This window comes from Salvelinus alpinus, chromosome 20, assembly GCF_045679555.1.
Source record: "Salvelinus alpinus chromosome 20, SLU_Salpinus.1, whole genome shotgun sequence".
Classification (NCBI taxonomy): domain Eukaryota; kingdom Metazoa; phylum Chordata; class Actinopteri; order Salmoniformes; family Salmonidae; genus Salvelinus; species Salvelinus alpinus.
Genome location: NC_092105.1, coordinates 15,235,623 through 15,255,947, shown reverse-complemented (window position 1 = coordinate 15,255,947; position 20,325 = coordinate 15,235,623). Strand labels below are relative to the sequence as shown.

General features: G+C 45.1%; 2 protein-coding genes across 2 annotated transcripts in view; both read left to right on the top strand.

Annotated features, from left to right (window-relative positions):
• The first annotated feature begins 844 nt into the window (after positions 1-844).
• LOC139546347 (transmembrane protein 182-like) lies at positions 845-9,106 on the top strand. The gene is made up of 5 exons (XM_071354633.1): positions 845-1,306; positions 3,965-4,061; positions 5,909-6,007; positions 6,180-6,317; positions 6,705-9,106. The coding sequence occupies exons 1-5, from the start codon at positions 1,148-1,150 to the stop codon at positions 6,929-6,931; spliced, it is 720 nt and encodes a 239-aa protein (XP_071210734.1). The 5' UTR covers positions 845-1,147; the 3' UTR covers positions 6,932-9,106.
• Positions 9,107-9,822: 716 nt separating this feature from the next.
• LOC139547076 (G-protein coupled receptor 35-like) overlaps positions 9,823-20,325 on the top strand; it is a 35,587-nt gene continuing 25,084 nt past the window's right edge. Inside the window, exon 1 of the mRNA XM_071356135.1 lies at positions 9,823-10,557. Coding sequence (XP_071212236.1) covers positions 9,823-10,557 — 735 coding nt within the window. The remainder of the gene's footprint in view (positions 10,558-20,325) is intronic.

Genomic DNA, 20,325 nt, shown 5'->3' with positions numbered 1-20,325 from the left:
TTTTGTTTATAGAGTAATAATTCCTTCCAATTATATAGTGCTTTTCCAAGTGCTCAAATCACTTTGCATTGCGTGTCGGTAATAACCTGGTCCACCATCCTCCAATCAGAGTTGTCACTCACTACTCTACTTGTGCTAATGTGTTAAGTGTGACATTACAGTGCAGTTGGCTATGCTGCCAAGGCCAATGAAACAGTATGGATGCCAGTGGAGTCCTTAATGAAAATGTTAGAGGCCCTGGTCGTCCTATCAGCCAGATCTCAGAGATGTTCAGCTTTACCTCATCTCTGTCTCTGCTGTCATGAAGTCAAGTGACACCTGTGGATCCCATGGAAGTGACGCATGAGGACACATCCTATTTTCACCAACCCCTCCACATCCCACCATGGGGGTGGTGGCTTGAGGTTGTGAGTGTGTGTGTGTGTTGGTCCCGACATGGGGTGGTGGCTTGAGGTTGTGAGTGTGTGTGTGTGTGTGTGTGTGTGTGTTGGTCCCGACATGGGGTGGCGGCTTGGAGTTCTGAGTGTGTGTGTGTGTTGGTCCCGACATGGGGTGATGGCTTGGAGTTGTGAGTGAGTGTGTGTGTGTGTTGGGTTCAAACTTGCAGGACGCAGGAATGCCTTACTCCTGCACCCCCTCCCTCCCAGATTTTATTGTGCATGAAGGGGGTGGCCAGTTGCTGGTAGATATTTCTGTGCCTGAACCCCTCACCCCTACCTCGCCCCAGACCACTCCTGTGACAGTGGGGAGAGTGTGTGCAGCAGGCACCTTCAATCAGCCCCCCAAAATAGCACAGGGGGAGGGATCCACGCCACTGTCAGTTTCCCGACTGTCTTGTCCAGCCCAGCCCAGTCCAGCCCATTCCTGTCCTCAGCAGCCCACAAACAGAGAAGAGAGGAGCCAGGATAAGACCACTATTCGACAATACACAGCAAAGTGGCATTCTACCGTGGAAGAAGAATCGTAGCTTGGACTATTGCAACACTAGGAATAGACACACATACGTAAAGTGTCTAAGTGGACCCAGCATAGACACACACACTCCGACTATGTGAAAATACAGTTTTTGATTTCTCAGAGGAAAACACACACAGGGCTAGTTGATTGGTCTCCATACAGTGACAGTGTGTCTGGCCAGTACAGCACAATGAAGCTGAGTGTGGCTCTGTTCTTCGCGGGGCTGTTTGGGGCTCTGGCAGGCATGTTTGTCCTCCTCTCCTTCGGGACGGATTACTGGCTTCTGGCTTCGGAGACATGTGACAAAGAAACTAACGGAACTATGGGACCTTGGGCCTCCGCCATAGAGGTAAGGAACACTTTATCCCTACCTATATGTACATATCTACCGCAATTACCCTGTTCCCCTACACATTGACTCGGTACTGGTACCCTGTGTATATAGCCAAGTTATAGTTACTCATTGTGTATTTATTCCCTGTGCTATTATTTTTAAATGTTTATATTATTTATATTTTTTTCTCACTGCATTGTTGGGAAGAGACTGTAAGCAAACATTTCACTGTTAGTCTACACCTGTTGTTTACCAAGCATGTGACAAATACGTTTAGATTTTATTTGAACATGGAGGTCTGGTGTGGTTTTTATGCTTAAAATATTGTAGTCCAATTTTACTTCGTATTTACAATAGCCCACTCATTACCTGTGTAGTAGTCATGAAATAATGGCAAAGTATTTACTTTTTGGTGTTATTGGGATTCAGGTGGAAACAGCAGGTGCAAGGCAAGGCAAGGCAAGGCAAGGCAAGGCAAGGCAAGGCAAGGCAAGGCAAGGCAAGGTGTGGCCTCTCTTGGATGTTCCTTATCCTGGTCTCTTTATATATGTGGTCATGAAAGACAAAAGAGCTGAGGAACGTAGCCAGTGGTGTAATATTGGGGGTAACATTGGATAAAACTATTGTCTTGTTTGCTGAATTGAGGGTTAAGGGTTAGGGTTGATCTGGGAGGCTCAGCTGGTCAGGGACTGAGGTGAGACCATGGAGGGCACGGCGACTTGTTCCTATTCTGGTTGAAGTCTTCTTAGAGGAAGTGGTTTTGGGGTGTCAAGTGGTGTCAAGGTCTAACACGGTGTGTGCTCCAATGCACCTGATTCCACCAATCAAAATGTCCACCCCTGTTTGTCACCAGGAAGAGAATGAAGAAACCTTGCTTTAGATCATTGTTTGGTCAGTGTGGTGTAACGTTGCTTCAACATCTGTCAATACTGTGGTTAGGACTGAGATAGAGTCCGTTACATTGGCTATTGGAGATTAAGGTCCTCACCTTAGTGCCGACCCTAAAAGTGTTTCTCATGAAAAACCCTCCAAACCTGGGCACATTTCGATTAATCAATTTATTTTGGTGGTAGTTTCTCATGGGTGGATGGTCCAATAACTCTTTCAGTAAGACTTGACCTTTGCACTGTGTAGGGCTCTGGTATATATGCCTACCTACTGTAGGGGCTGCTAGTGTAATCAAACACCTTCTAATGCAGTTGCTCTTCAACCATCCAGCGATTGAGACATATTGGATTCTCAAGTAATAGAAATACAAACATCAGTATTTACAACCCCACAATGATATCACCCACTATAGCAGATACAGGTAAGCAATGACACAGGAATGTCTGCATGATATCTACACTATCAAACCACATGCACTGTATATAATATACCATGCACACTACTACATAGAGACATATCATTTTTATCAGTGTCCTAATGAGAGAGAGAAGCATGAGAAGGAGTTTTTTTCTGAAAGGTAAAGGTCAAAACAGAGAAAGGTACAGTCTATAGTAGGACAGGAGAACAGGGGAGAAAGGGAGAATAGGAGAGAACGGGGAATAGGAGAGAAAGGGGGAATAGGAGAGAACAGGGAATAGGAGAGAACAGGGAATAGGAGAGAAAGAGGGAATAGGAGAGAAAGGAGGAATAGGAGAGAAAGGGGGAATAGGAAAGAAATGGGAATAGGAGAGAAAGGGGGAATAGGAGAGAAAGGGGGAATAGGAGAGAAATGGGAATAGGAGAGAAGGGGGGAATAGGAGAGAAAGGGGAATAGGAGAGAACGGGGGAATAGGAGAGAAAGGGGGAATAGGAGAGAAAGGGGGAATAGGAGAGAAAGGGGAATAGGAGAGAAATGGGGAATAGGAGAGAAAGGGGGAATAGGAGAGAAAGGGGAAATAGGAGAGAAATGGGAATAGGAGAGAAAGGGGAATAGGAGAGAAAGGGGAATAGGAGAGAAAGGGGGAATAGGAGAGAAAGGGGGAATAGGAGAGAAAGGGGAATAGGAGAGAACGGGGAATAGGAGAGAAAGAGGGAAAGAGGGAATAGGAGAGAAAGAGGGAATAGGAGAGAAAGGGGGAATAGGAGAGAAAGGGGGAATAGGAGAGAAAGGGGGAATAGGAGAGAAAGGGGGAATAGGAGAGAACGGGGAATAGGAGAGAAAGGGGGAATAGGAGAGAAAGGGGGAATAGGAGTGAAAGGGGGAATAGGAGAGAACGGGGAATAGGAGTGAAAGGGGGAATAGGAGAGAAAGGGGGAATAGGAGCGAAAGGGGAATAGGAGAGAAAGGGGGAATAGGAGAGAAAGGGGAATAGGAGAGAAAGGGGGAATGAGAGCAGCTGTTTAGTGAGTAGAGGGGACTCTCCATGCTGACTCAACAAACTTCTCACAACCCCACAGGAAGTTAAGGGTGTTCCCTAAGGTCCCCTTGACCTTAGAGTCACCAGCTTCAGTAGTAGCACCATATACTCTGACAACATTCACCTGAACCAGCTGGCGTGGGGCTGAGAAGTCATTAGCTGATTCACTAGGTATTTTCTAAGAAAATAACAGGTTGAATGTGAAGAAGAAGATAGAAGAAGATAGAAGAAGTTTATGATGTGTTATTATGTCATTGTTATAACTGTAACATGAAGGCTTTATGATGGAGTGTTCTACTAATGTGTTACTATCATTATCTTCCCCCAGCGTCGTCCAGACACCACCTTCTACCACGAGGGCTTCTTTTGGAGGTGCTCCTTCAGGGGAAACCTGGACGACCACACCCTCTTGAAGTTCTGGATCAGTAAGTCAGATAATATTGCACTGCGCTTATTCACTACTTGTATAAAGTAGAACACTGGGGTCTTTCAATCCTATTACTTTCTTTAATTGACATGTTGGCCAGTACAGGGCCAGAATGAAACAATGCAAACAGTTCATGACAGCAGAGAGGAAGAGACGAAGCGAGAGGTTTCACTCTCACCAAAATCTGTCCAATATAAGCCCAATGCGTTTGTATGGGTTTATTTTGGACCGAAGCTTGTTGCCTGCCTTCCCGCCTTTGGGACAACAACTCCAAATGTTAGGGCGGAGACATGAGCCCCACTCATTTATCGAATGTGACTTCTTGATGCCTTGAAGTGGTATGAGACCCCTATCATGTGATATTATTCTTGGGTCATGTGACTCAATGGAAAGGCTGCATGTGCAGTCATTCAGTTCCGTTGTCATCTGATGAGATTTGTTGACAGTCTCTAATAGGGAGACTGTCAACAGGGAGGGTCATTGTCCCAAACACCCTCAAACGTTGGTAAGGACCTGGAGAGGGTCTGCTGAATTCCACAAGGCAGAGGAGAGCGAGAGAGGAGAAAGAGAGTTAGAAGAAATTGAAAAAAGAGAGAGTGGAAATTAACAACATTTAATGCAATTATCAATTTTTATGCATTTGATAAAACTGTAAGACTATTCCAGCTTGTTCTCTGTATAGATTCCACTAGTACATGCTGTCTTTGTAATATAAGGGCCCTTGATGAGGAGAGGATGATAATGCCAGTGTCACAAACCATTTTCCAAGCTGTTGAAAGGCACAGTCAACTTAGTGTATGTAAACTTCTGACCCACTGGAATTCTGATACAGTGAATGTTAAGTTAAATAATCTGTCTGTAAACAATTGTTGGAAAAATTACTTGTGTCATGCACAAAGTAGATGTCCTAACCGACTTGCCAAAACTATAGTTTGTTAACAAGAAATTTGTGGAGTGGTTGAAAAACTAGTTTTAATGACTCCAACCTAACACGGAACCCAAACCGGCTGCTCGCGTGCGCCATCATGCATAAATGTATTTTGTCCCCCCACACCAAATGCGATCACGACACGCAGGTTAAAATATCAAAACAAACTCTGAACCAATTATATTAATTTGGGGACAGGTCGAAAAGCATTAAACATTTATGGCAATTTAGCTAGTTAGCTTGCACTTGCTAGCTAATTTGTCCTGGGATATAAACATTGAGTTATTTTACCTGAAGTGCACAAGGTCCTCTACTCCACCAATTAATCCACACATAAAACGGTCAACCGAATCGTTTCTAGTCATCAAGCCTCCTTCCAGGCTTTTTCTTCTCTTGACTTCATGTTGCGATTGGCAACTATCATAAATTAGGTGCATTACCGCCACTGGTCTCGTTCGTCTTTCAGTCACCCATGTGGGTTTAACTAATGAGGAGATGGCACGTGGGTACCTGCTTATATAAACCAATGAGGAGATGGGAGAGGCAGGACTTGCAGCACGATCTGCGTCAGAAATAGAACTGATTTCTATTTTAGCCCTTGGCGCACACGAGCAGTGTGGGTGCAATAATTGAATAACATAGATTTCTACATTTATTTTCCAACGCTCGTGCACACGACGCGAGCGGTATGGTCAGCCTGTGAGTGTATGTAAACTTCCGACTTCACAGCTGAAGTACACTCACAGGCTGACCACACCGCTCGCGTCGTGTGCACGAGCGTTGCAAAATAAATGTAGAAATCTATGTTATTCAATATATATATATATATATATATATATATACATGTATATATATATATATATATATATATGTATGATTCAATGTATGTCACAATGTGTTTGTTTGTCTCTCACTAGCCAATCAGCCACATGCCAAAGTTTGCACACACGCCTACCTCTTCCCCTTTCCAGTGTCTCAACAGACTCACAATGCCACTGCATATGACTCTGCAATCAGTAAGTCTCTGTGTGTGTGTGTGTATATTATATGTAATTGACATATAATATATGTAGCCTACTATGAGATTGTGAGTGTCCACATGTGCTTGTGTTGGTGTATTCAAATTAAAGTCAGCCTATCATTCTGTTACTCATGGTTCTCACAATGATTGACATTCGTCTCATCCAGTCTACAGAGGCTTCTGGAGTATCTTCATGCTAATTGGTGTGGCTGCCGTCGTAATGGGCGGGTTTTTTATCATCTGTGCTGCCCCATTTGCCAGTCATCGTCTATATAAGGCTGGGGGCGGCCTCTTCCTGATGTCCGGTGAGTCATTGGCCGATAACATCATACATTTCAGGATACACAACATAGGATAGGATTGAGCTAAATAGTTTCCCTCTGTTGAACGGATGTACGAAGATGAAAAGCTCATGAATACCATCCATAATACAAATACCTGCTTCAGCCAGTCTGATACGGTCTCTCTATCTCTCTGTTTTTTCTCCCTATCACCTCCTCTCCGCCTACCTTTCTCTCTCCCATCATCTCTCTCTCACACACACACACACACACACACACACACACACACACACACACACACACACACACACACACACACACACACACACACACACACACACACACACACACACACACACACACACACCTCTTCAACCTTGCCTATCTTTCTCTCCCCCTCCCTTCCCTCAGCTCTGTTCCTGCTGGGTGTGGTGTGGATGTCTGTGCTGTGGGTGGAGTTGATGGATGTGGTGCAGTTCTACGTGGACCACCAGCGCTCCTCTTTGTGCCCCACCTTCGACCTCACCATCCACTACGGCCTGTCCTTCTTCTTCGCCCCCGTCGGCATCTCCTTCTGCCTCCTGGCCGGACTCCTCTTCCTCCTCATTGGCCGGTCCGTACAGATGCAGTATCACTGATTGGTGTTACCGTGACGATAGGGGGAGGCTTCCGAAACTCTGCAACAGGTTTGGGGCCAATTCTATTTCCATTCCTTTAATTCAGGAAGTCAACTGAAATTCCAATTCCACATTCCTCTCATAGAGAAGCATTGAGATACATTTGAATTGGAATTTCAGTTTACTTCCTGAATTTACTGAATTTACAAATAATTGACCCCAACCCTGCGCTGTAACTTCAAGAATGTGTTGAAAATCTCTGCGTTCTGTCAATCATCCACCAATAGAATGAACTCTGTGTTGTCACTGATTTGACTGGTCACATGACATGTTTCAGTCACTGCCAGTGTTTGACAGAGTTCCACCTAAAGTGGAGTTCAGGATCGATTTTTTTTTAAAATGACACCCTATACCCCCATATTAGTGCACTACTTTTCACCAGAGCCTCTATAGGGAATAGAGCACCATTTGAGACGCAGACAAGTCCTAAATTCCCCATCACTACATGTTCTTCACCTGACACATACAGTACTGGGAGACACACGATTGGTTGGTTGAAACGCGGCAGCGGATGTTGGTGATTTGCTTATGCAGGCTGTCTGCAGTCACATGTCAGATGTTGCCGTAGCAGCGAGTAGGAAATGACGATGATAAGGGATCAGGAAAAGTGTTTTGTTTGGGAGTTGTTTCTCTTTGTATTGGTATCCTTAGTCAAATGGTTTTTAGAAGGCTGCTACTGAGTGTGTTGAGTCGAACAAGTCACTTTATATGCTATAGATGTGGTTACCACTTTTATAAATGGAAAACATGTGTATTCCTTTTTCAATTATTAACACATTTTGAGAGGAAATGTGAATGCCTCAACGTGATAGAATCATGCTGCGTGAAGAGTTAGAAATAAGACATAGAAGTGGAGATTAGATCATCATAGAGTGATATTAATGATCGGGGCATTTCACGGTGTGATTTTAAGATTTTGATATTCAGCCTTCTTGACACTGCACTGTCAGTTTAGTCCTTATTTTTGGTCAAACCAGTCAATCAGATATCTTAGTGCCTGCTGAGAAAAATGTGTGTTATAGTGAATTAATGGTTAATATAAGAGCCATATATTTAGAATATATGAAAATACTGTATGGCTCTGGTTATAATGTTTGAGTAAAGGACTTGTTTGCTTTGTAAACACACTGAACAAAAATATAAACTCAGCATGCAACAATTTCTAAGATTTTACTGAGTTACAGTTCATATGAGGAAATCAGTCAATTTAAATGAATTCATTAGTCCCTAATCTATGGATTTCACATGACTGGGAATACAGATATGCATCTGTTGGTATCTGGTGTGACCACCATTACCATAACCCCACCGCCACCATGGGGCACTCTGTTCACAATGTTGACATCAGCAAACCACTCACCCACACAACGGCATACACGCTGTCTGCCATCTGTCTGGTACAGTTGAAACCAGGATTCCTCTGTGAAGAGCACACTTCTCCAGCGTGCCAGTGGCCATTGAAGGGGAGCATTTGCCCACTGAAGTCGGTTACGATGCCGAACTGCAGTCAGGTCAAGACCCTGGTGAGGACTACGAGCACACAGATGAGCTTCCCTGAGACGGTTTCTTCTGTTGTGCAAACCCACAGTTTCATCAGCTGTCCGGGTGGCTGGTTGTGAGGCCGATTGGACGTACTGCCAAATCCTGTTAAACGACGTTGGAGGTGGCTTATGGTAGAGAAATTAGCATTCAATTATCTGGCAACAGCTCTGGTTGACTTTCCTGCAGTCAGTATGCCAATTGCCTGCTCCCTCAAAACATCTGTGGCATTGTGTTGTGTGAAAAAACATTTTAGAGTGGCCTTTTATTGTCCCCCAGCACAAGGTGCACCTGTGTAATGATCATGTTGTTTAATCAGCTTCTTGATATGCCACACCTGTCAGGTGGATGGATTATTTTGGCAAAGTAGAAATGCTCACTAACAGGGATGCAAACAAATTTGTGCACAAAATATGAGAGAAAAAAGCTTTTTGTACGTATGGAATATTTCTGGGATCTTTTATTTCAGCTCATGAAATATGGGACCAATACTTTACATGTTGCATTTATATTTGTGTTCAGTGTAGTAGATTATTTATCGAACAATGTAAATTACTACACATGCAGGTTAAAACACTAATAAATGGATAAAATATTTTTTGTGAATGTGTTTTTTGGATACATTTTATTCAAAATGAAAGTGTAGTTGTTATGTTAATGACTTGAACGTTCACATAACAAAGCCTGATTTTATGATCAAAACATACTCTCTCCTTCAGTGTTTTTTCTGGCTTTTACTCATTCAATCAAGAGCCATGAATTTATCACAAAGTATTTGGAAAGGGAAAGAGGGATACCTAGTCAGTTGTATAACTGAATGCATTCAATTGAAATGCAGTCTGCCGCATTTAACATGCCAAGAAAATGTATGTTTTGGACGTGACACAGACAGGTCTAATCACTGTTCTCTAAACCAATATCCACATTTTATAATATTAGCTACTGCCTTTCTCTCTTTAGTGGCAGCTGTGCATTTGATTTGGCTAAGAAGATCATCATTAGAGAATATTCAAACCCAGACTGTCCCCACCATGCCAAAAGCACTGGGTAAACTTAGACACATCTAATGATTACAATGGCTATTTGAATCTACAGGTGTGCCTCATTGAAAATACCATCTAGTCAAATGTGTCTAATGACTGTCTGTGGTATGGTCTGTTTTGGTCTGTAGTGTGTACTCTGTGTAGTCTCAGAGCACCACTCTTCACATCTAGACAGTGCTCTAGATGGATGTTCTTATCAGATAAGGACTTACTGCAGCTAACCAGATCGACCGACTCACCAGAGACCGAGTGAAACTAGAAGGTCCATCGATGGACCCTCCAGACGTCAACTTTTACCATCCCGGCATTATGAACCACACTACCATGTCTCAGTGGTACAAGTGTTGGGAGTGGCCCACCGGTCTGCCGTTCTACCTGGGAGTTGAGGTGTTCAACTGCCTCCTGGGTCTGGTCACCAACAGCTGGTACCTGTGGCTGGTCGCGGGCGGCCCTCTGGTCCAGGTCATCAAGGAGATCTTCGCCCTCAACCTGGCCATTATGGAGCTCCTCTACTGCCTTATTTCACCACTGACCGTCTTCAACACCCTCTTCATCAAAAGCCAGACCATCTTCCAATTCAGCGGCTATGCGATCGGCTTGGTCAGCACCGGCCGCCCTCTGCTCCAGTGCTTTATATGTGTGGAGCGCTACCTGGCGGTGGTCCACCCACTGCTCTTCCTGAAGTACAGGCCTCTGAGGTACAGGGGGGGGTGTGTGACTCTGGCTTGGCTGCTGTCTCTCATATTCTGTGTTGTGATCGGCTTAATAGGCAGCGTGATAGTCAATGCCGCCGTTTTCTCAATCACTCTGGCCATCGACTTCTTCTGCTGTGTCTCCATCCTGAGGGTGCTGGGCAAGTCCGGTCCAGGGGATGGAGGGAAGGAGAGACAGGGGGAGAAAGAAGAGGGAGGGGACTTGATGAAGAGAAGAGCGTCCCGTACTGTTCAGATCATTCTGCTGACTCTGCTGGTGAATTACACTCCTTCCATCATCGGAGGTGTCCTGGTACGTTGTCTCCCTGATGGTTCAGTGATAGCGTTGTGTGTCGTGGTTCCTATCACTTTGATGTTTACTGTTTTTGGGAGTTTCACTCAGCCACTTCTCTACCTAACCAGGGCTGGAAAACTACCCTCTGTCTGTTGGAAAAGAGATGGATGATAGCCCTACTTTGGAGGAAAGGTTGCCTGGTTAAATTGTATTTATAAACACAAACAAACACAAACAACACTGTTTTTGAATGACATTAATTATAGATACAGTTGTAGGATCTTAATTTGAGCCAGTTTGCTATAGCAGAAAAATAACCGTAAATGTGAATCATTATGTGGATCGTAATTAATGAAAAAAAAATTGTATGGGTTGATACATTTTTCGTTAGGGCAAATCAATTATGAAGTGGAAATTACAAACGTTAGAAGCCTTTTTAAACCTTCAATAGACATTTGCATTTCCTGCAATGCAGGAAAATTCTCAACCACAAAAGAGAGAATTTTTAAAATGTAACCTTTATTTAGCTCTGGATAAGAGCGTCTGCTAAATGACTTAAATGTAAATGTAAATGTATTTAACTAGGCAAGTCAGTTAAGAATAAATTCTTATTTACAATGATGGCGTATCCCGGCGAAACCTGGACGACGCTGGGCCAATTGTGCGCCGCCCTATGGGACTCCCAATCACAGCCGGTTGTGATACAGCATGCCTCATGAGAGCTTAGTTCAACTGTGCTACTCCATCAGAATCTGAAATATAAGCTTGTTTAACTCCAATGTTTGTAAATAAGGTAAATGTAAAAAAACACTGGTAAAATGGTTAAAACTATCATTTTTTATATGGATGGTCAGTCCTTGCATCCATAGCTGTCTATAAATTTGAGAGTGGTTATATTTCTCAGGGGTGGCGGGGTGACCGCTTCCTTTAACTTGAACTGCAGAGTTCCACTTTAAACTTGATAATGTTAGTACATTGTAAGGGTTCATTTTACTTCAGCTATTTGTAATACTGTATGTAATACAAAAGTAATGTTAGTGTAATATCATAATTACTTTTGCAACAAAACCTGCCCAAGCAGTTGTATTTTATTTTTTTGTGATCTTTATTTTGATGTGTTCTTATGATGTCTGTGTGAATTTTGTCTGTGAGAGCTTTGTCTGTGAGAGCTTTGTGAGACCTTGTGCTGTGTTGGCCTATCTTGCTATTTCAAGGTCAGTTGAACCAAAGTACAGACATAATGCCAAGGCTTAACACAGTCAACTTTAAACTTGTATTTCTATCCTTTCTATTTCATCTCCTTGTGGTCCTGTATGACTTATTTCAAAGTCAGATATGTCAACTTCATTATATGCCTGCTTGGTCTGTATGCCATCATTTGTTATGTAAATCTGTCCAAAGAAACAAATAAAAATACATGCCCCATTTTTTTGTAAAATGACAGACCCAAATCCACCCTTTAAAATGTGGAGTAAATGAAAAAAATGGAACTCAACACACTGATCTATTCATATCCTAACCACTAGAGAGCAGTGTTGTCCTATTGCTAATTTAGCCTCTGCTGAGAAACAAACTTGTTGTTTCGAACTATTGTTCGACTGGATTTCTAATCACCTTGTATTTTATGGCTTATGCGTTCCCTCAGAGGGAGGATTTGTATAGAGCTCCTGTGTATGTGAAGATGGATATGAAGGTGTTCACACCTTGTCTGACAGCAGCAGGGTCATTTGACTCATGAATGGAGGACTTGATCAGTGTCCTGTGCTGCTGATTCTCCTGAATCTGTGTTAAAGAAATACCCTGCCATACATCATAATACATTTACTTTTAAACAAAGTGCATCCATAGATTTACCATTCCAGACAGAGTGTGACTTCCTGTAAGAACAGAGTGTGACTTCCTGTAAGAACAGAGTGGCACGGTATTACTGTGTGATCATTCAGAGAGAATTACCTCCTGGCCCTGATGTTTGGGGTGAATAAAGCTATGGAGACACAATCCTTTTCTCTAGAATAAGGAAAACACACACCTGAATGGGATAGGCCCAAGCTGGTCAAACTGACTAACACTCTTGTGCAGATGCCCATGATTTATTATAAGGTAAAACCACCAATGTGTCAGCAAAAGCTGCCTTTCCTCATGCAGACATTCTACAGTACCTCCTTCTCTAAGAGTGTCCGGACACCGGGGATAGACGCCACACAAGTCACAAAAATAGCAGGCACTAACTCTGCCTTGGTTCGTTGGACAAAGCCTATGGGGAAATGAATGCCGTTTTTGGATAAACGCTGACAATAAGTTCTGTGGTAAACACAGGCTTAGGAGATCTGATACAATTTGTTCTGTGAGATAATCTTCATCAGCTAATGTCACTTTTTGAGAATTTGGAAGCATTTATGTCATTTAAAAAAGCACAAAGGCTTCATAATTCATAAAGGTCATGTTAACTGACTGATATTATCTCATAGAACAAAACATATAACATCTCCTAAGCCTGTGTTAACCTCAGACCTTATTTTCGGACTTTATCCCAAAACCCTATTCTTGCCTCATTAATTTTCCCCATAGGGATGGCTGAAGGAACCAGATGTAACTCACTTACTGAGATGATCATATTCCCCATAGGGATGGCTGAAGGAACCAGATGTAACTCAGTTACTGAGATGATCATATTCCCCATAGGGATGGCTGAAGGAACCAGATGTAACTCAGTTACTGAGATGATCATATTCCCCATAGGGATGGCTGAAGGAACCAGATGTAACTCACTTACTGAGATGATCATATTCCCCATAGGGATGGCTGAAGGAACCAGATGTAACTCACTTACTGAGATGATCATATTCCCCATAGGGATGGCTGAAGGAACCAGATGTAACTCACTTACTGAGATGATCATATTCCCCATAGGGATGGCTGAAGGAACCAGATGTAACTCAGTTACTGAGATGATCATATTCCCCATAGGGATGGCTGAAGGAACCAGATGTAACTCAGTTACTGAGATGATCATATTCCCCATAGGGATGGCTGAAGGAACCAGATGTAACTCAGTTACTGAGATGATCATATTCCCCATAGGGATGGCTGAAGGAACCAGATGTAACTCAGTTACTGAGATGATCATATTCCCCATAGGGATGGCTGAAGGAACCAGATGTAACTCACTTACTGAGATGATCATATTCCCCATAGGGATGGCTGAAGGAACCAGATGTAACTCAGTTACTGCGATGATCAGGGAGTCAAAGACAGACAGGAAAGATGAGTGACAAGGTGAATGGAAAGTATACAGTGTGAGATACAATTACAGTTTTTTACAATCACTTTGGCACTAATTTCTGAACCTTGATGTCATTTTTCAAAACTCTAGACAAAACTCACAACCGATGATCAAAATGCATATTTTTCAAAACTCTTAACACTTTTTCCATTTGCTTGGATACAATACACGTAAAGCTAAGATCATTTGTTCATTGAACTAAAATCACATGTTCAAATAGACAAAACTTAACATCAAAGTATTACCATTTCAAAATGCAATTCACACATTACATCTGAGATGACTGTCTATTCATTTCATTACAATGATCTAACTATCAATTAATACAATCGCTCAAAATGATAAGTAACTGTTGCATTACTCTTAATGCATAGTTTTATGGAAACTGACAAACAATACACCATGTTTAGATTATGAAAGTTTCAGGATAACGAGGTCCATTGACACCAATTACCGTGGAATGTGAACCAATTGGACTACATTATCTATGGATGTAATATTTCATCATCATTCTTTATCAGACACTGTTTCTATTGTGCCATGTACCACTTTTCCAGACCATGTTTTCAGATTTGACATTACTGTACACTCACCGGCCACTTTATTAGGTACACCTATCTAGTACTGGGTAGGTGTGTTGTACAGTGTTGTATGTTAAGAGATGCCATTCTGCCCACCACAGTTTTAAACGTCTGTTATTTGAGCATTTGTGGCCTTTCTGTTAGCTTGAATGAGTCTGGACATTCTCCTCTGACCTCTCTCATAAACAAGGTGTTTTTTCCCACAGAACTGCCGCTCACTGATTGCGTTTCTTTATCGCACCATTCTCTGTAAACTCTAGAGACTGTAGTCCGTAAAAATCCCAGGAAGACACTGGCACCAACAATCATACCACGGTCAAGGTTGCTTAGATTACGCATCTTGCCCATTCTAATGTTTGGTCGAACAATTAAAGCTCTCTAATCTATATACTCTATATATTGAGTTGCAGGCAGCCACATGATTCGCTGTTCGAAGGAACAGGCTATTTGCGTTAACACGCATGTGTACCTAATAAAGTGTCCGGTAAGTGTATGTATGCAGGACCACGTAATTGCTTTTCCAATACTGGCAACTTGTTACTGATGATTGATTTCACATTGTGATACGAGTATATAGTGAAATGAGTGGTATCCACCTACAACAACATAGCGAGAACATGGAGCCGCCAGGTGATCCAGGTCACAATAGAGGTCAAGCAGGGTGAGGAGGAAGACAAGGAAGACGTGGTGGCCAAAGGAATAGCAGGGGACAAGCACCCTTTCTGAGAGGTGGTCGTGGGCCTCGTTTGAGAGTATTGGGGGAACGTGGTAGAGGACAAGCACCCCTTCTGAGAGGTGGTCGTGGGCCTCGTTTGAAAGGTGTGGGGGAACGTGGTAGAGGACAAGCACCCCTTCTGAGAGGTGGTCGTGGGCCTCGTTTGAAAGGTGTGGGGGAACGTGGTAGAGGACAAGCACCCCTTCTGAGAGGTGGTTGTGGGCCTCGTTTGAAAGGTGTGGGGGAACGTGGTAGAGGACAAGCACCCCTTCTGAGAGGTGGTTGTGGGCCTGGTTTGAGAGTATTGGGGGAACGTGGTAGAGGACAAGGCCACGGACCAAGAGAGCGGCAGCAACAGCAAAGAGTGTCCAATGAAATCCGAGCAATAGTTGTAGACCATGTCATAAATCATGGCAAGACAATGACTGAGGCAGCTACTATGATTCAACCAAACCTCAGAAGATCTGTCATGTTTTGTCTTTGATCATGTCTTGTCCCTGTGCTTCCCTCTGCTGGTCTTATTAGGTTCTTTCTCTTTCTCTCTCTCTATCGTTCCGTTCCTGCTCCCAGCTGTTTCTCATTCTCCCTACGACCTCATTTACTCTTTCACACCTGTCCCCTGTTTTGCCCTCTGATTAGAGTCCCTATTTCTTCCTCTGTTTTCCGCTCCTGTCCTTGTCGGATTCTTGTTTGATGTTTGCTGTTCCTGTGTCCTTGTTTCGCCCTGTCGTGTTCTTTGCCTTCTTCAGATGCTGCGTGTGAGCAGGTGTCTATGTCAGCTACGGCCAGTGCCTTCCCGAAGCGACCTGCAGTCTGTGGTCGCGTCTCCAGTCGTTCCTCTCTATTGACGAGAGGATTTCAGTTTCCTGTTTTGGATTACCATTGATTATATCCAGGAGAATCATTATTTGTTTAATACTGGAATAAAGACTCTGTTACTATTACGTCGCTTTTGGGTCCTCATTCATCAGCATAACAGAAGAATCCGACCAAGATGGACCCAGCGACTATGGATTCTCTCAACACTGCCGTCGAGTTCCAGGGAGCAATGCTCGGCAGACACGAGCAGGAATTGTTTGCTGCTCGTCATGCCGTTGAGACCCTGGCCGCTCAGGTCTCCGATCTCTCTGGACAGTTTCAGAGTCTTCGTCTCGTGCCACCAGCTACTTCCTGGTCTTCCGAGTCTCCGGAACCTAGGGTTAATAACCCACCATGTTACTCTGGGCAGCCCACTGAGTGTCGTTCCTTTCTCACCCAGTGTGATATTGTGTTCTCTCTCCAGCCCAACACGTACTCAAGAGAGAGAGCTCGGATCGCTTACGTCATATCACTCCTTACTGGTCGGGCTCGGGAGTGGGGCACAGCTATCTGGGAGGCAAGGGCTGAGTGTTCTAACGATTATCAGAACTTTAAAGAGGAGATGATACGGGTTTTTGATCGTTCAGTTTTTGGGAAGGAGGCTTCCAGGGCCCTGGCTTCCCTATGTCAAGGTGATCGATCCATAACGGATTACTCTATAGAGTTTCGCACTCTTGCTGCCTCCAGTGACTGGAACGAGCCGGCGTTGCTCGCTCGTTTTCTGGAGGGACTTCACGCTGAGGTTAAGGATGAGATTCTCTCCCGGGAGGTTCCTTCCAGCGTGGACTCTTTGATTGCACTCGCCATCCGCATAGAACGACGGATAGATCTTCGTCATCGAGCTCGTGGAAGAGAGCTCGCGTTAACGGTGCTTCCCCTCTCCGCATCTCAACCATCTCCTCCCACCGGCTCAGAGACTGAGCCCATGCAGCTGGGAGGTATTCGCATCTCGACTAAGGAGAGGGAACGGAGAATCACCAACCGCCATTGCCTCTATTGCGGTTCTGCTGGACATTTTGTCATGTCATGTCCAGTAAAAGCCAGAGCTCATCAGTAAGCGGAGGGCTACTGGTGAGCGCTACTACTCAGGTCTCTCCATCAAGATCCTGTACTACCTTGTCGGTCCATCTACGCTGGACCGGTTCGGCTGCTTCCTGCAGTGCCTTGATAGACTCAGGGGCTGAGGGTTGTTTTATGGACGAAGCATGGGCTCGGAAACATGACATTCCTCTCAGACAGTTAGGGAAGCCCACGCCCATGTTCGCCTTAGATGGTAGTCTTCTCCCCAGTATCAGATGTGAGACACTACCTTTAACCCTCACAGTATCTGGTAACCACAGTGAGACCATTTCCTTTTTGATTTTTCGTTCACCTTTTACACCTGTTGTTTTGGGTCATCCCTGGCTAGTATGTCATAATCCTTCTATTAATTGGTCTAGTAATTCTATCCTATCTTGGAACGTTTCTTGTCATGTGAAGTGTTTAATGTCTGCTATCCCTCCTGTGTCTTCTGTCCCCTCTACTCAGGAGGAACCTGGTGATTTGACAGGAGTGCCGGAGGAATATCATGATCTGCGCACGGTCTTCAGTCGGTCCAGAGCCAGCTCCCTTCCTCCTCACCGGTCGTATGATTGTTGTATTGATCTCCTTCCGGGGACCACTCCCCCTCGGGGTAGACTATACTCTCTGTCGGCTCCCGAACGTAAGGCTCTCGAGGATTATCTGTCTGTTTCTCTCAACGCCGGTACCGTGGTGCCTTCTTCCTCTCCCGCCGGAGCGGGATTTTTCTTTGTTAAGAAGAAGGACGGTACTCTGCGCCCCTGCGTGGATTATCGAGGGCTGAATGACATAACGGTTAAGAATCGTTATCCGCTTCCCCTTATGTCGTCAGCCTTCGAGATTTTGCAGGGAGCCAGGTGCTTTACTAAGTTGGACCTTCGTAACGCTTACCATCTCGTACGCATCAGAGAGGGGGACGAGTGGAAAACGGCGTTTAACACTCCGTTAGGGCATTTTGAATACCGGGTTCTGCCGTTCGGTCTCGCTAATGCTCCAGCTGTCTTTCAGGCATTAGTTAATGATGTACTGAGAGACATGCTGAACATTTTTGTTTTCGTTTACCTTGACGATATCCTGATTTTTTCACCGTCACTCGAGATTCATGTTCAGCACGTTCGACGTGTACTCCAGCGCCTTTTAGAGAATTGTCTCTACGTGAAGGCTGAGAAGTGCGCCTTTCATGTCTCCTCTGTCACTTTTCTCGGTTCTGTTATTTCCGCTGAAGGCATTCAGATGGATCCCGCTAAGGTCCAGGCTGTCAGCGATTGGCCCGTCCCTAAGTCACGTGTCGAGTTGCAGCGCTTTCTCGGTTTCGCTAATTTCTATCGGCGTTTCATTCGTAATTTCGGTCAAGTGGCTGCCCCTCTCACAGCTCTGACTTCTGTCAAGACTTGCTTTAAGTGGTCCGGTTCCGCCCAGGGAGCTTTTGATCTCCTCAAGAAGCGTTTTACATCCGCCCCTATCCTTGTTACTCCTGACGTCACTAAACAATTCATTGTCGAGGTTGACGCTTCAGAGGTGGGCGTGGGAGCCATTCTGTCTCAGCGCTTCCAGTCTGACGATAAGGTCCATCCTTGCGCTTACTTTTCTCATCGCCTGTCGCCATCGGAACGCAACTATGATGTGGGTAACCGCGAACTGCTCGCCATCCGCTTAGCCATAGGCGAATGGCGACAGTGGTTGGAGGGGGCGACCGTCCCTTTTGTCGTTTGGACTGACCATAAGAACCTTGAGTACATCCGTTCGGCCAAACGACTTAATGCACGTCAAGCTCGTTGGGCGTTGTTTTTCGCTCGTTTCGAGTTCGTGATTTCCTATCGTCCGGGAAATAAGAACACCAAGCCTGATGCCTTATCCCGTCTCTTTAGTTCTTCTGTGGCTTCTACCGACCCCGAGGGGATTCTCCCTGAAGGGCGTGTTGTCGGGTTGACTGTCTGGGGAATTGAGAGACAGGTAAAGCAAGCACTCACTCACACTGCGTCGCCGCGCGCTTGTCCTAGTAACCTTCTGTTCGTTCCTGTCTCTACTCGTCTGGCTGTTCTTCAGTGGGCTCACTCTGCCAAGTTAGCTGGCCACCCCGGCGTTCGGGGTACGCTTGCTTCTATTCGCCAGCGGTTTTGGTGGCCTACTCAGGAGCGGGACACGCGTCGTTTCGTGGCGGCTTGTTCGGACTGCGCGCAGACTAAGTCAGGTAACTCTCCTCCTGCCGGTCGTCTCAGACCGCTTCCCATTCCTTCTCGACCATGGTCTCACATCGCCTTAGACTTTATTACCGGTCTGCCTTCGTCTGCGGGGAAGACTGTGATTCTTACGGTTATCGATAGGTTCTCTAAGGCGGCACATTTCATTCCCCTCGCTAAGCTTCCTTCCGCTAAGGAGACGGCACAAATCATCATTGAGAATGTGTTCAGAATTCATGGCCTCCCGTTAGACGCCGTTTCAGACAGAGGTCCGCAATTCACGTCACAGTTTTGGAGGGAGTTCTGTCGTTTGATTGGTGCTTCCGTCAGTCTCTCTTCCGGGTTTCATCCCCAGTCTAACGGTCAAGCAGAAAGGGCCAATCAGTCGATTGGTCGCATTTTACGCAGCCTTTCGTTTCGAAACCCTGCGTCTTGGGCAGAACAGCTCCCCTGGGCTGAGTACGCTCACAACTCGCTTCCTTCGTCTGCTACCGGGCTGTCCCCGTTTCAGAGTAGTCTTGGCTACCAGCCTCCTCTGTTTTCGTCCCAGCTCGCCGAGTCCAGCGTTCCCTCCGCTCAGGCTTTTGTCCAACGTTGTGAGCGCACCTGGAGGAGGGTCAGGTCTGCACTTTGCCGTTACAGGGCGCAGACTGTGAGAGCCGCCAATAAACGTAGGATTAAGAGTCCTAGGTATTGTCGCGGTCAGAGAGTGTGGCTTTCCACTCGTAACCTTCCCCTTACGACAGCTTCTCGCAAGTTGACTCCGCGGTTCATTGGTCCGTTCCGTGTCTCTCAGGTCGTCAATCCTGTCGCTGTGCGACTGCTTCTTCCGCAACATCTTCGTCGCGTCCACCCTGTCTTCCATGTCTCCTGTGTCAAGCCTTTTCTTCGCGCCCCCGTTCGTCTTCCCTCCCCCCCCCCCCGTCCTTGTCGAGGGCGCTCCTATTTACAAGGTACGGAAGATCATGGACATGCGTTCTCGGGGACGTGGTCACCAGTACTTAGTGGATTGGGAGGGTTACGGTCCTGAGGAGAGGAGTTGGGTTCCATCTCGGGACGTGCTGGACCGTTCGTTGATTGATGATTTCCTTCGTTGCCGCCAGGGTTCCT